This window comes from Salvia miltiorrhiza, chromosome 5 (genome assembly GCF_028751815.1).
Source record: "Salvia miltiorrhiza cultivar Shanhuang (shh) chromosome 5, IMPLAD_Smil_shh, whole genome shotgun sequence".
NCBI lineage: Eukaryota > Viridiplantae > Streptophyta > Magnoliopsida > Lamiales > Lamiaceae > Salvia > Salvia miltiorrhiza.
In genome coordinates this window covers 9,130,152-9,144,634 of record NC_080391.1, presented here as the reverse complement: position 1 = coordinate 9,144,634, position 14,483 = coordinate 9,130,152, and the positions used below count along the sequence as shown (strand labels likewise).

The 14,483-nt window shown below is 38.4% G+C and overlaps 1 protein-coding gene across 2 annotated transcripts; it reads right to left on the bottom strand.

Moving 5' to 3' along the window:
• Positions 1-1,148: 1,148 nt before the first annotated feature.
• Positions 1,149-3,928, bottom strand: LOC130985804 (glucan endo-1,3-beta-glucosidase 1). Of its 2 annotated transcripts, XM_057908931.1 has the most exons (4): positions 3,583-3,928; positions 2,223-3,500; positions 1,692-1,719; positions 1,149-1,524 (listed from the first exon to the last, which is right to left on the bottom strand). In XM_057908931.1, exons 1-4 carry the CDS (start codon positions 3,665-3,667, stop codon positions 1,365-1,367), a joined length of 1,551 nt encoding a protein of 516 aa, XP_057764914.1. In that variant the 5' UTR covers positions 3,668-3,928; the 3' UTR covers positions 1,149-1,364. The 2 variants fall into 2 exon arrangements, with proteins under 2 accessions (XP_057764914.1, XP_057764915.1); XM_057908932.1 differs by lacking the exon at positions 1,692-1,719 and having other exon boundaries at positions 1,149-1,549; positions 2,219-3,500.
• Between the last annotated feature and the right edge of the window lie 10,555 nt (positions 3,929-14,483).

Genomic DNA, 14,483 nt, shown 5'->3' with positions numbered 1-14,483 from the left:
GGTCAAACGTAGTCATAAATCGTCATAAAGATATAAGATTTTTCACCGAAATCAATGCAATATCAAATGGTAAATTGGGTTTTTTATTCAAATTTGGGCATAAAATATCTATATTTATAAAATAAGGCATTTTTAACATACTAATATGACATTTTTGCCTATTTAACACATGGAAATTAATTGGTATTAGCTGCAACACAACCACCATTCCATGCAAACGTTTATGTGAGTAAATGTCATTACTGATTCAAAATCCTTCAATTGGTCATTATAGATTTTAATAAAACTGTAGCCATTGTGTCTTAGATTATTGGATACTTTTTATTCGCTAAGAGTGCGTTCTCTTTGGTTGTAAATTTATCATGAGAAAATGCGAGATAAATAAAATTTGACTATTTAAATCATTACCTTCTTTTCTCACATTTCCTATAAAATAGAATTTGACCCTTACTATTCCTTATTTTCACTACAAATGAGGGATAATATTATCACACCAAAAATAGAGGGATAATATTATCCCTCATTTGTAGTGAAAATGAGGAATGAGTAATGCCCAAATTCTATTTTGTAAAAAATGTGAGAAAGGAAATGAATAATTTAAATGGTGACATTTTGTTTATCCTTCATTTTCCCATGATAAATTTATAACAAAAGAAAACGCACCCTAACCAAAATTTTGAATGGCTGATTTTATTTTTCGTTTGGTGCTGATACAGTTTGTTCAAAGTAAAGTTCATTTAATAGTTAACGTTTCCTAATTCTTATACAAATATATATCTTCCCAATTTCATTAAAGCCTTTCTTTTCTTTTTCTACTTTTGTATTCTTCTTCCCAATTTTCGGCACTCTTTATTTGAACAAAAATGACCAACCAATAGGTCGGGGGTTCGAGTCACCCTAGGAGCTAGAGTGTGAGTGGGTTTTTTCCTTTCTTTGGTTGTAACAAATTTAAAAAAAAAAAAAATGACCAACATAGAAGAAAAGACCATACTGACACTTGACAGTTTCTACTTTTACTGACATTAATAACCAGACCAAGAAAATATTAAGACAAACAATTCCATGAAACACGATGAATATACATAATATGACAATCAAACATTAGCAAAAAGGCTAAACTGAGACAACACAACAGTAATCCAAATCCATGAAACCAAGAAACGAGCTTTTACTCATAAATAAAAGTAGGTGACAATAGTTTTTTTACAAAAGAAGCATGAAAGAATCAAATGGACTGCCCTCTAAGAGATAATAATAATAGCTAGCAAGAATACATTCTAAAAATTGCACTTATTATGAGCAAAAAGAAGAAGGGACAAGTATTCCATCTAGTTTTATTGATACCCTCTACACTTAAATCATCATCAAAGGAATGAGCAATAAAACAAGAAGGAGACGACACCATAGAGCATGTGTACCACACTCGTTTGTGTCAAGTCTAAGCCCACCACCATTACCACTCTGCCACCACCACTGGCCTGTGTTGCGTTCACTACTTCACTTGTCCTATTACTCACAATTTTGCTGCACCATATACATGTAAATTCGCCTGTTAAACCGCATTTAATATTGCATAATACTCATCTCTAGCTAGGGCATATATTCTCTCATATGTATTGCCGTTTATCAATGGAGAATGTGAAAGAAAATTGACAAGTATAGTAACGAGAGTGCACATAAAAAATGCATACCTTCCAGGAAATACGCAGTTCCCGCTACCTGCAAGCATCACCACAGAAGGGTAAGTATGTTTCAGCAGATGGAACCACTGAGACTGAGAGTGGACGAAGCAAGTGGAGCCACAAATGTCGTTTGACCAAATTACTTCTACTTTTTCTTAGCAAAGATGATCGATCTCACATGTGATTTACCATTCAAGGAACTTTTACCAACAAGATGTCAAGAACCACAAAACTAGTAAATACAATGCAGGATTCATGTGATTATGTTCCAGCATATGTCCCATTTTCAATTATGTGAGACAAGGCTGCTCAAGGAAAAGGTTACTTTTGCACTAAAGCTTTCGTGTACTATAGCAATAAGAGAGATTTTCTCACAACCAGAAAATCCATAGCACCAGCAATTTGTTCCCCCAATTTCCATCCACATTCCCCATGAGCATCAACTAAGTAAGCACAAACCATCACCATCCAGAAATGAAGTTGTCAAAGACTTAATTCAACTTAGTAAATGCAACATTAATGATAATGAGAAACACTCACTAGGATCCGTTGTGGTGATCATGGCAGCACCCTTGAAGTCACAAGAACCAGAGGACCTCCCTTCCTTCTGATAATAGCTATCAAATGCATAGGAAGCATGATTGTGGACATTGTTAGGCTGGTAACAGCTCTCCCCCGGCTGAATCTCGGAGCAATTCGCCCTCCCCGGCCCACAAGCCCAATCCAGAGCAGCCTGCAGCGTCCTCGCATCAACACCATCCGTGGCTATGCAATACGTCTGATTCGTAGTATCATTTGCCAAAAAAGTGCCACTTCCCGACACGTGAAGCAAGTAAACCGGAGTGGAATTCCCATAGAAGAGACCCCAGTTGGCCTCTGAGACGGGAGGCGATCTCAAGTCCTCATTGAACAGCTCATATATGTATACACTGGAAGTGATCTCAGGATGCAGCGGCGTGCCACTGCGATCAAGAACGTGCTTGATCAAGTTGGAGTTATAGGTATCCGCATTGTCAGCGGTAGCGTAAGGCTCCTTGGAATCCCCCTTGGAAGGCCAGCCGGTTTCGGAGACAAGCACCACGACGTCAGTGACATTGAGATTCTTCATAGAGAAGTAGACTGAATCTATCATGGCATCGAGAACATTAGTGTAGTGCAGCAAAGTGTTGGGATCGACCATCTCTTTAGATGGCGTCAGCGGCTTGAAAAGAGAGTTTGCCAAGGGCACGACCCCTTTGTTCTGCATAAAGACATAGTAAGGATACAAATTCATCATCAGCGGCGACTGCGTCCTCGACAGAAACTGTAGCAGCTGGGTTAGAACAGGACTCAAGCTCTGGTTGAAGAAGGCCTGGGAAGGTGGGAATGGGTCGAGAATCACCGAGGCCGAATTAGGAGTGGAGATTTTGATCTGAGTGTGCAGATTGGCAGCCACGAGCGCGCTGTAGAGAGACTCGATGGCCGGCATGAGCAAAGGGGCAGCGCCGGGGATAGTGGTCAAGACTTCATCTCCGACGGAGATGGCGGTGATGAGGGTTTGAGGGTAGAACGCAGCCACATTGCGGCCAATCCAGGTGGCGGCGGTGGCGTTGGAGGAGCCAATGGCGAGGAGCTGGTTGTTGGGCACGCTGACGATGACTCTAATCTTGGTTCGGGAAAGCGCCTTGAGAATCTCTGCATTTGCATCATACAGTCTCACATGAGTAATCTTCTGCAACTGCAGAAAAGCAACTAAATCTGCAGCTGACAGCGAATTGGAAACATCCGTGCCGATGTTCACCCCCACGAAAGGCTCTTTGTCTTGCTGCGCCTTGATTTCTGCAAACGGAAAACACGCCAACACATTATTCTCTCGAAAAAATGGTTTCTCGGCGATTAGAAAAGATCGCTTCTATTCTACCTGCAGAAGCTGATTTGGGCAGGATATGAGCAGTTAGAGACAGGAGGAGAAGGAAGAGGTGAGCAAGTCTGTTGTGATTCTCCATTGCAGAAAAGATGAAGGAGCTCCTTGAATCATCTCTGGCTTCCGTGTCAGCTGAAGCTCAAATTAGGGTTTTTGCAGAGAGTTAGCAATTTGGGGATGATTTGGAGCGACATTGTTGAGTGAAAGAAAGCCAGTGAGAAATGGAGAAGTGTGGTAGATTTGATTTGATTTGGAGTTGGAAATGACGAGAATGACCTCGTGGACCGACAATCATATGTTCTCGTAAAAAATTATGAGGAAATCGAACTTAGTTCGTAAAGTTTGGACAGTGTCCGGAAAGTAATGCGAGGCCGAAAAATAAAGGGAAATTTACTTTGCCAAAGAAGTAAAAAGCCAGTAGTATTTTTTGGAATTTCGTGGGTGGGGCAGGGGAGGGGACTGTAATAATTACTTTAAATTTGAATGTTTAGCCCTGAGATTCTTCTCAAGTTCCAGGTTGGATCCTTGAGATAACTTTTGTCCTAACCCAAATCACAACAGAGATTTCCCAAAGGTTTGTTTTTTTTAGATCGAAGTAATATTAACTCATGGACAAATATTACAAAGAAAATTCACATAATAAATACCCCATCCATCACACGAAACTTGAACAATTTCTTTACGCCACGAATTTTAAAAAAATATTACTACTATTTTATGTGTTAAGTGTGATAGATGAAAATATGAATAAAGAAAAAAAAATTACCATATAAGTAAAGTACTTAAGCTTCGTGGGATGGAGGGAGTATGTGTTTCGTATGTCTGATAAGGTTCAGATAGCAAATTTATCTACTTTTATCAAGTCATTTGACCATGATAAATAGTGAGGATGACCCATTTAAATTATGGTTCGCTTTTTTAGTCTCTACCTTCGAATTACTATTCATCATCTTAAGAGTATCCTAAATCAGTTTTCAGAGATAAAATTGCCACTCTGCAAAATTCACCCCATCTGCCTCTCTCTGTCTTCTTCAAGAATCCTTGTTTGCATAGGCGAGGCCTGGATTTGTTTGTGGTTTAAAATAATTTTAAACTTGGAAACGTAAGATGATTCAGTCTGGAAAATGAAAATAAATTTATATTTTAATTCCAATGAAATGATTTACAAATTTTTTTGTAAATTTTAGTTATTTAAATTCTTATACATTTCATATTAATTAAGTTTGAGTATTCTTAACTAGGAAAATCCGAATTATTATTACAGATCCAATTATTAAAAATAGAAGGATTTAATCGATAATAGTGTCACCATCACAATTTTTGCAACACTTACCATCATGGTCAAATCCTACTGCTCTATATGCACTTACCATCACACTAATTCACTAGGAAAGTCATTCAACAATTTACCACAATTTACTTTGACAAGGGACAACTCAAATTCAAGAGCCAAACTATACAGAACATACATCAAATTTGTCTTTCTCACGAATTCAACGGACCAACAAACAAAACACACACTCTCATAATCGACTCAAGTATTGTTAGGGCTCGTAATCGATTCGATTACGGGTTAACCAAAATCGAATAGAGCCATCGTGGTCAAATCTTACTACTCTACATGACATTTACCATCACACTAACTCACTGAATAGAGCCATCGTGGTCAAATCTTACTACTCTACATGACATTTACCATCACACTAAGGGCCTGTTTGATATGGGTTTAAAAGCATGATAAGTTAAATTAATATGGATTTATGTAGTGTTTGATATTATGTGTTACTAATATGGTCAACTCCAGGTTTATCCCAAGACCCTAGCTTATTTTGTGGGATTAACCCACACTAATTATTCCACCCCCTCCATAGGCTACTAATTTAGGTATTTGATATGTTAATCCAACATATTTCAATGGATATACCAAACACTTTTTGGGATTAATTACCAATGATATCAAACACCCATCTGAGATTAGAAATTATGACTAATCCACACTAAATTATCCGGATAATTTATATCCTGATTAATCCAATACTAAAAATCAAACGGGGCCTAACTCACTGCGAAAAGTCAGCGAACCAATAAACGAAACACACACTCTCATAATCGACTCAAGTATTGTTAGGGCTGGTAATCGGTTTGATTACGGGTTAGCCGAAATCGAATAGAACCAATTTCACTAACCGTTTACCTAATTTAGGTTGGACGCTGCCACAAGGATTTGAACCTATTACCTTTGAAAGAATGGTAACACTCTTACCCACTCCACCAACCTGTTATTTATGCTTATATAGAACACGAAATTGTTATATAGAAACATGAAATTATATATATAGGGTGTGGTTCTAGAGAGAACTACATTCGCTGTTAAAATTAATGCACTAAAAAAAATAAAATAAAAAATTGCCATTTTCAGGATTCGAACCCAGGATCTGTATTCATCCAACAAAATGATGCATCCACCATAGATCTTGATGATCGAATGACTGAAAATGGTTCTCCGTTCTTCTTTTATTTAGTAGTTCTTTCTTGAACCTCTCCGGCTCTCCCTATATATATATGTATATATATATATATATATATAAATATATAGGGGCGCGCTCCAGTGAGACCCCCTATTTTTCGTGTAACATGAGTACAATGAATAAGACATATAATATTAATGAACAAAACATATATCTAATGAACAAGATGTATATAATGATGAAAAATAAAATTTAAAAAATTCGTAATGAATAAGACATATATACTGATGAACAGGGTCATATATACTGATGAACAATGCAGTATATACTGATGAATAACAAAATTTAAAATATTATGCTCCCTCCAGGATTCGAACCCTGCGAGAAAAAAATCACCCTCCAGATACAATATCAGCCGTAGGATTGATAAAATAAACGCACCAGATCGTGCCCTATATCTCACTAAAATTAGGGGGTCTCATTGGAGCGGCCCCCTATATATATATATATATATATATATATATATATATATATATAAATGTTATGCTACATATTTTATGTGAGCACCGCTCACGTTTAACATTCATTAGCATTATCTTTTTTGTTTTAGACATTTACTTTTATTATAATATTTCATAAACTGTTATTAAGATCATTAATTTTATAAATTACATAAAAATCAAAGTCCAATTAGTTATTTTTATTAGTTATTTGAAGTTAAAGGAAATATGAACAAATTGGACTTTGATTTTTATGAAATTTATAAAATTAATGATCTCAATAACAATTTATGAAGTATTAGAATAAAAGTAAATGTCTAAAATAAAAAAGATAATGCTGACGAATGCTAAACGTGAGCGGTGCTCACATAAGGTATGTAGCATAACATTTCTTTCTCTCTCTCTCTCTCTCTTTCTCTCTCTCTCTCTATCTCTCTCTCTCTCTCTATATATATATATAGAACAATTTTAAAATAAATATAATATTTAAATTATTAATTCGATTAATCGATTTTAACCGATCGGTTACCGGTTAAATCGATCAACCAAATTTTATAAAATTCGATAACTGAAATCGAATCGAACCGGTGAAAATCAGTTGTCGGTTAACCGATTAATCGAAAATTTGATTCGATTACGATTATAACTGATTAACCGAACTCGTTTTACCACCCGTAAGTATCGTCCTTTATAACAAATAATTACTATTTGATCAATACTTGATCATTCAATATTACTTTATCATCATTTGGAAAGGTAAAGTGAGGGCTTTAGTCGTGTCCTTTAATTTCTAACATTGCTTAGAACTTTGTGCGTCAACTTTCAAGAAATCAATTATGTTCGCCTAAAGTAAGGTCATCTTTTCATTCAATTGGGTATCCAACATTCCATAGGCTTTGCGCTGACAATTCTTCTTATCTTTTGATTTCATAGAAAATGTTAAAAAATATATATATATATATTTTTCATCATTTTTATATGTTTTTTATGATGAATAATTTTCTCCTATCAAGCTGAAAAATTTATTCAGGCAGCCCCTTTTCACTCATTTTCTCACAAATGTTGGATAATATTATCCTATTGGGAGGTGTGAAAATATTTTCCAACATTTCAATTTGTTTATCCATCTATTTCTAACAGAGTAAACACATGATAAAAAAAAGAAGAAAAAAATAATATTATCTCACATTTTCTTATCCATCATTTTCAAATGAAAATTTTACTACCAAAATAAACACACCCTAAGTGATATAGTCACTTAAAATTTAAATTGTACGAGAAGCCAAAAGAGTAGAAATGGTTATAAAATATTTTTATCAAATCGAGATATTATTATATCATTCGTACCATCACCAAAATTATATGGCTAAATATCAAAATTTGGCCCATTATTTATTCTTTTTTTTAATAAAAAATACCTCATCTTAAGATTAATTACAAAACAATATCCATCATTGCCTTTATTTTATTTGTGACTCGCAAAAATAAGTTATTGACTAAAAATCGACACGTTCCAAGGAGCGTCCACATCGTCAATACACGCGAACTATTTTAGGTGACCTGAAAGTTCCGTTGGAAAAAAACCACATAATATAATCACATATTCAAAATATAAAAGTGTGTGTTGTTGTGGTGGCTAGACTCGCTGCCGAGCTAGGGCTTAGTGTTTGATTATTGTTGTGCGTGTGTTTGAGAGTGGGGGGGAATCAAGGTGGGAGACGAGAAGGAAATTGAGCGGAGGAGAGAGAGCAGTGGGCGGGGGTGACGACTTGGTTAGCTATTGTTGTTCACTCGAAGAAAAAGAAGTGAGGGAGAAGACTCATGGTCGACATTGTTTGAAGCGACGCCGTCGGAGATGGTAGTCGAGAGGCGGCGACTGATGTTGTTTGGTTCTCACCGAAATTTTTGTAGAAGAAGATAAAAATGAGGAGTTTTATTTTATGTGTTCAATTTTTATAGAGAGACAAATGATGTCAAAGAGCGGGAGGTGAGGGGGCTCAAGGCGGCGACAACGGCCGTGTTGCTGCTATTCAATCGACAATTTGAAGGACGCGGTGGCCGTGGATTTAGGAGGAAGAGTGGAGCGGCATCTGTGTTGTGTGTTATTATGTACGTGTTTAGGAGTGCGGGAGGGAGAAGCATAGGCGAGAGACTGAGAGATGTTGGATGTGGTGGTGGCGTAGTTGTGGAGAATATAGAGAGATATGAGTATGTGTATGTGCGTGTTTGTGGTGTGTGTACGTGAGTTTGAAGAGATATGATTTTTTTGTTTTGTTTTTAATCTTAATTTCTAGCTCACCCAAAATAGTCCACATGTATTGACAATGTGGATGTCCGCTAGATCACGTCAATTTTCAGTTGGTTTGCAGGCCACAAACAATTAAAAAAAATGCAATAATTGTATCGTCTTGTGATTAGCCTAAGAATGGAATATTTTTGAAAAAACCGCTCAAACAGTGGGATAAAAAGTGGTATTTATCTAAATTATATTTGGCCTAATTCTTATCAACATATACATTTGATTAGGGGTGAGTATTCGGATTTCGGATCAAATTTTTGCTTAATCCAATTCTATTCGAAAATTTAAAGTTTTCCTAAAATTAATCCGATCCAAATCATATTATTTGAAAATTAAAAAAAAAATCAAATAAAATTGGATCCGAAAAAAAAAAACATATCAAAAACTCCAAAATACAAATCAACCAAACCAATAAAATCGGTTAAGGTCCTATTTAACAAACAATTCTAATCGATCAAGATGAGAGGTGTAATATTTAACTATTTAAAAATTAATATATGCACGTGGACTATATATACATATATATATATATACAGAATCGATCACCTATCCACCGTGGGCAAGCATAATGTGCCCACCACTGATGTGGCAATTTTAATTTGGAAAGAGAATTAACATATCTTACTCTAATTAAAATTATCTTACTCTAATTAAGATTGTCACATCAATGGTGGGCACATTATGTATGCCCACGGTGGGTACGTGATCCGTTCTGTATATATATATATGTGTGTGTGTGTGTGTGTGTGTGTGTTATGTATAGATTACTCTCTCCGCCACAAAAAGATGTCCTAAGGAACGATGGCACGAGATTTAAGAAAATTGATGTTGTTTATTTTGTGAACTAAGAAATGAGCCCACAAATTAAGAAAAGTGGAACATGTTAATTAAGTTAGTGAGTGGACAAAGAGACCCATAAATTATTACTACTAAAAATAGATTATAACATCTTTTGTGGACGAACTAAAATGACAAATTAGAACATCTTTTCGTGAACATAGAAAGTATAATTTCGTTGAAAGTGAAACTTAGGTGAAAAATTGCAACAAAAATATAAATTCATGTATTTTGAGGCTCAATTGAAAGTTGAGGTGAAAATTGCAATTTTTTTCAAAGTTCATGTATTTTTTGGCCATAACCCCTATTTATATTTTTATAAATATAATTCAGATTTCAATTTTTAAAATTTTTTTAAAATATTAATATACTTTGAATCAAAAATCCGATCCGATTTGAAATTCGAACCAAATTTTAAATTTTTATTTGATTCAAATAGAATATTCGAATTCTGCGCATTTTGTTCACCCCTACACTTGACCCATAAATTTGCAAATTGCAAATTTGCTTCGTCCATAAAAAATCAACAAACATTTCAGGTACAGTATTAAAGTTGATAAAATTATTTTTCCGAAAAAAGAAATGACAAAAAAACTTTTTTTTGCTCCTGCCGCTAGGGTTTCTCTTGGGGTGCTCTAGGGTTGAGAGTACTGCTGTCGTCTTCGACGTGTGTTTTTCTCGCTCAAGGGGAGTGCTTTGTTTTACGAGGGAGGGTGTTGCTTTGCTGATAATGGATCCGGAAGAGATTCAGAAATTGGTGGACCAATTGAGTTTGACGGAGGAAGCGGAGAAGTCTACCGTGAGTTTTTCTACTGAACTCACCAATGTCTTAAAAGATTCCTCTAAACATCGTCTGGTTGGAAAAATCTTTGCGGGACGGCAGATAAATAGGGACCTTTTATTGCAGCAGTTACCCAACATTTTATCGGCCAAGTGTCGTATTGATGTGGAAGTTGTGGGACCGAATGTTTTTGTAATTAATTTCCACTCATTGGATGATAAAAGACAGGCGTTATATGGGGGACCATGGCACTTCTTCCAAGATCTTTTACTGTTTGCGGAGATTGAGGGTTTCCAAAACCCTACGGAAGTCAAGTTCGAGGAATTTTCGGGTTGGATTCAGTGCCATAATTTACCTGTGGCGTGTATGCATCCGGAAGCGATAAGAAAGATTGGAGAAGGTGTCGGTAGGGTGGAAGAGATTGATTTAAACGCGGGTTTGTGTTTGGGGAGGTTTGCTAGGGTTAGGGTTTCATGGCCGCTGGACAGACCCTTGCAGAGATGTGTGCGGATAGTTCCTAGTGGGGAAACGGCGGGAGTTCTGATTTTGTTGTTATACGAAAAACTGCCCAACTTTTGTTTCAATTGTGGTCGTATTGGGCATGTGTTTCGCTTTTGTAGCGAATCGAGAGGCGAGAAGGGGCATTTTAAGTACGGGACTTGGCTTATGGCACCAAAAGCTAATGAAGCCCGGAAAAAATTCTTTACAGGCGAGAATTCATCGCAGACGCATCCGAGTACCAGTACACCTGAGAAAGAGCAGTGTTCTGTGGATTCGGAGAAGAATATAGTCCCTGCTGATAACAACGTGATTTCTGGTACGGTAGAGAGTGAGAAGGGGGAGAATCTGGAAGTTTCGCAGGAGGTTGGTATGCAGGAGGAGACCCGGGGGGATAGGGTTATGGTAGTTTACGCTATGGAGGAGGGTATGGACATTTCAAAGGAAGAGGGTGAGGGGGGGAAGGGGAAGGTTTTGGTGGCTAAGCAAGGTGTTAAAGGGGGTGGGAAGGTGTCGTCTTGGAAGAGACGAGCTAGGAGCTTAAGGGGGAATGTAGTTGGGAGAGGAGGTAGTGGAGGTAGGGGGGGACGGGGATGGAATGATGAGAATGTTTCGGGAGGGGGGGGGGATGAGGGAGTTCGGAGAAAGAAGGAGAAGGGTAAAGGTTCGGGCGTGGAGCAGGAGGAGGAGGGTAGGAGCAGCTCCAAGAAACGGGGGGGGAGTTACGGGCCTGTTGTGGACGCGGAAATTCCCCCATGCAAATTTCCACGACACGATTCTGATTTTAACTTGGCAACAACGGCGGTGGCTGCGGAGCAGCACCGCCGAGCCCAATGAATGCCATAGTTTGGAACGCGCGGGGTTTGGGCACTACCCGAGCGTTCCATAATCTACGCCGGTTGGTGACCGGGGTTAAGCCTTCGTTATTGTTCATTTCGGAGGCTAAAGTGCGTGCGGGAAGATGTGATCAGTGGAAATCTTGGCTAGAGTTTGATGGACATTTTGTGGTTGATCCTGTTGGGAAAAGCGGTGGTTTGATGTTATTCTGGAAAGCTCCGTTGGAGGTGGATATTAGGAGCTACTCGATTGGTCATAGTGATTGTCTTATTACTTGTAATAAGAAACGATGGAGGTTTACGGGTTTCTATGGTAATCCGGACGTCGCGAAACGTTACCATTCATGGGAGTTGTTGAGGCGTTTGGGCACTGATGACAGGGACTGCCCATGGCTTGTGGGTGGAGACTTCAATGAGGTCATAAGCCAACATGAAAAGAGTGGTGGCCTTAAGAAGTCATGGTCTCAGATGACGGGTTTGAGAAATGCTTTGGACGATTGTGGTCTTAAGGCTATCAACAACAATTCTGAATTTACCTGGTTTAACAATCGGTTGGATGGCGGGGCAATTTATGAGCTGCTGGATCGTTTTTTTATCAATGAAAGTGGAGTGGGTGTCTTTGGTGAGCAAACGGCGTCTGTTCTTGATTCTTTTGGTTCTGACCACCGGGCGGTCAGTTTCTGTATTGAAGAGAGAAGGACAGTGAAGAGTGGTGGTGGATTCAAGAGGTTCTTCTTTGAGCAGAAATGGATGTTGGCTGATTCCTTTACGGCTGATGTTCTTATGAACTGGCAGGAGGGAAGACATCTGCCATTACACGAGAGATTGGACCACTGTCAGCGATACCTCAGTAAATGGGAAAAGTCTGAGTTCAATAATCCTAAAAAGAAGTTGGAGGAGCTAGAAAAGAGGAGAATGAGACTTCTGAACAGGATTGATAAGAGGGGGTCGAATAGAGAGTTGATTGAGCTGAACAAGGAGATAGAAAAAATGATGGAGGCCGATGAAATCCATTGGAAACAGCGATCAAGAGCCAACTGGCTTAATTTTGGAGATAGAAACACGAAATACTTCCATAATTTTGCCTCTGAACGGAAGAGGAAGAATAGTATTAAGGAGCTGCTAGACCCTTATGGCGTTAGCAAGACGGAGGAAGCGGATATTGCGGGCATTATTCAAGATTATTTTCAAAATATTTTCTCCTCTAATAACCCGGGGCAGGAGGCTTTTTCTCAGGTGACGCAATTCCTTTCTAGAAAGTTTTCAGAGGTGGAGAGGCAATCTTTGGCAGAGCCTTTTACTAAAGCTGATGTACGTAAGGCTATTTTTCAGATGAATGCTCATAAGGCACCGGGTCCTGATGGATTTCCTCCGGTGTTCTTCCAGAAGTATTGGGGTGAGATTGGGAATTCAGTGACTAAGGAGGTTTTGGCGATTCTTAACGGTGATGCTTCTATCAGGGAATGGAACAAAACTCTGATTGTTCTCATTCCTAAGGTGAAATGCCCGAAACGAGTAAGTGAATTTCGCCCTATAAGCTTATGTAACACCACATACAAAATAGTGACAAAAGTTTTGGCGAATAGAATCAGAAAGTTCCTGGGTAGTGTGTTGGATGAGTCACAAAGCGCCTTTGTTCCCGGGAGGCTTATCTCAGATAATATTGTGGTGGGATATGAGTGCATGCATTGGTTGAGGAACCAAAAGAAAGGGAAAATGGGCTTCGCGGCGGCCAAACTCGATATGAGTAAGGCGTATGATCGAGTGGAGTGGGGCTTTCTGAAATCGGTTTTAACTGCTATGGATTTCCCAGTTCATATGATTCGAGTTATTCTGGATTGTGTTTCTTCAGTTGAGTTCTCGGTAGTGGTGAATAGTAGGGTGTATGGATCGTTTTCTCCTTCGAGAGGAATTAGACAAGGATGCCCGTTATCTCCTTTTCTTTTTGTTCTGTGTGCGCAGGGCCTGTCCGCTATTCTTCATGATTTTGGAAGCCGCGGATTGTTCGATGGTCTTCGGGTAGCTCGGGCTAGCCCGGTGGTCTCTCATCTGTTTTTTGCAGATGATAGTTTGCTTTTCTTTAAAGCAAATTCTGAAGGAGCTCTAGCTATCAAGGAAGCTATCGAAATTTATTCTAAAGCATCGGGTCAGCTGGTTAATTTTGAGAAATCGGCCGTGACGTTTAGTCCTTGTACGACAAGGGCGAACTTGAATGATGTGGTGGAGGTGCTGGGGGTGAAGGAATCTCAGGGACACTCGGTTTATTTAGGTTTGCCCACTTTTGTTGTTAGACAAAAAAAGGTGCAGTTTGATTATCTCAGGGAAAGAGTGAAAAAGAAATTTTGTTCGTGGAAGAATAGGCATTTTTCGGCGGGGGGTAAAGAAGTGCTTCTGAAATCAATAGTTCAAGCAATGCCGACTTATGCGATGAGTTGTTTCAAAATCCCACACGCGGTGTGTAGGGATATTGAGAGGGAGTGTTGCAACTTTTGGTGGGGTGTATCTGATGATCGAAAGTTGATGCATTGGAAATCTTGGAAATCCCTTTGTAAGCAGAAGTCTAATGGTGGTATGGGATTTCGAGATTTAGTGGCTTTTAATCGCGCTCTTTTGGCGAAGCAAGCATGGAGGCTAATTAAGTTTCCAGATTCTCTGGTTACTAGAGTCTTGAAGGGCAGA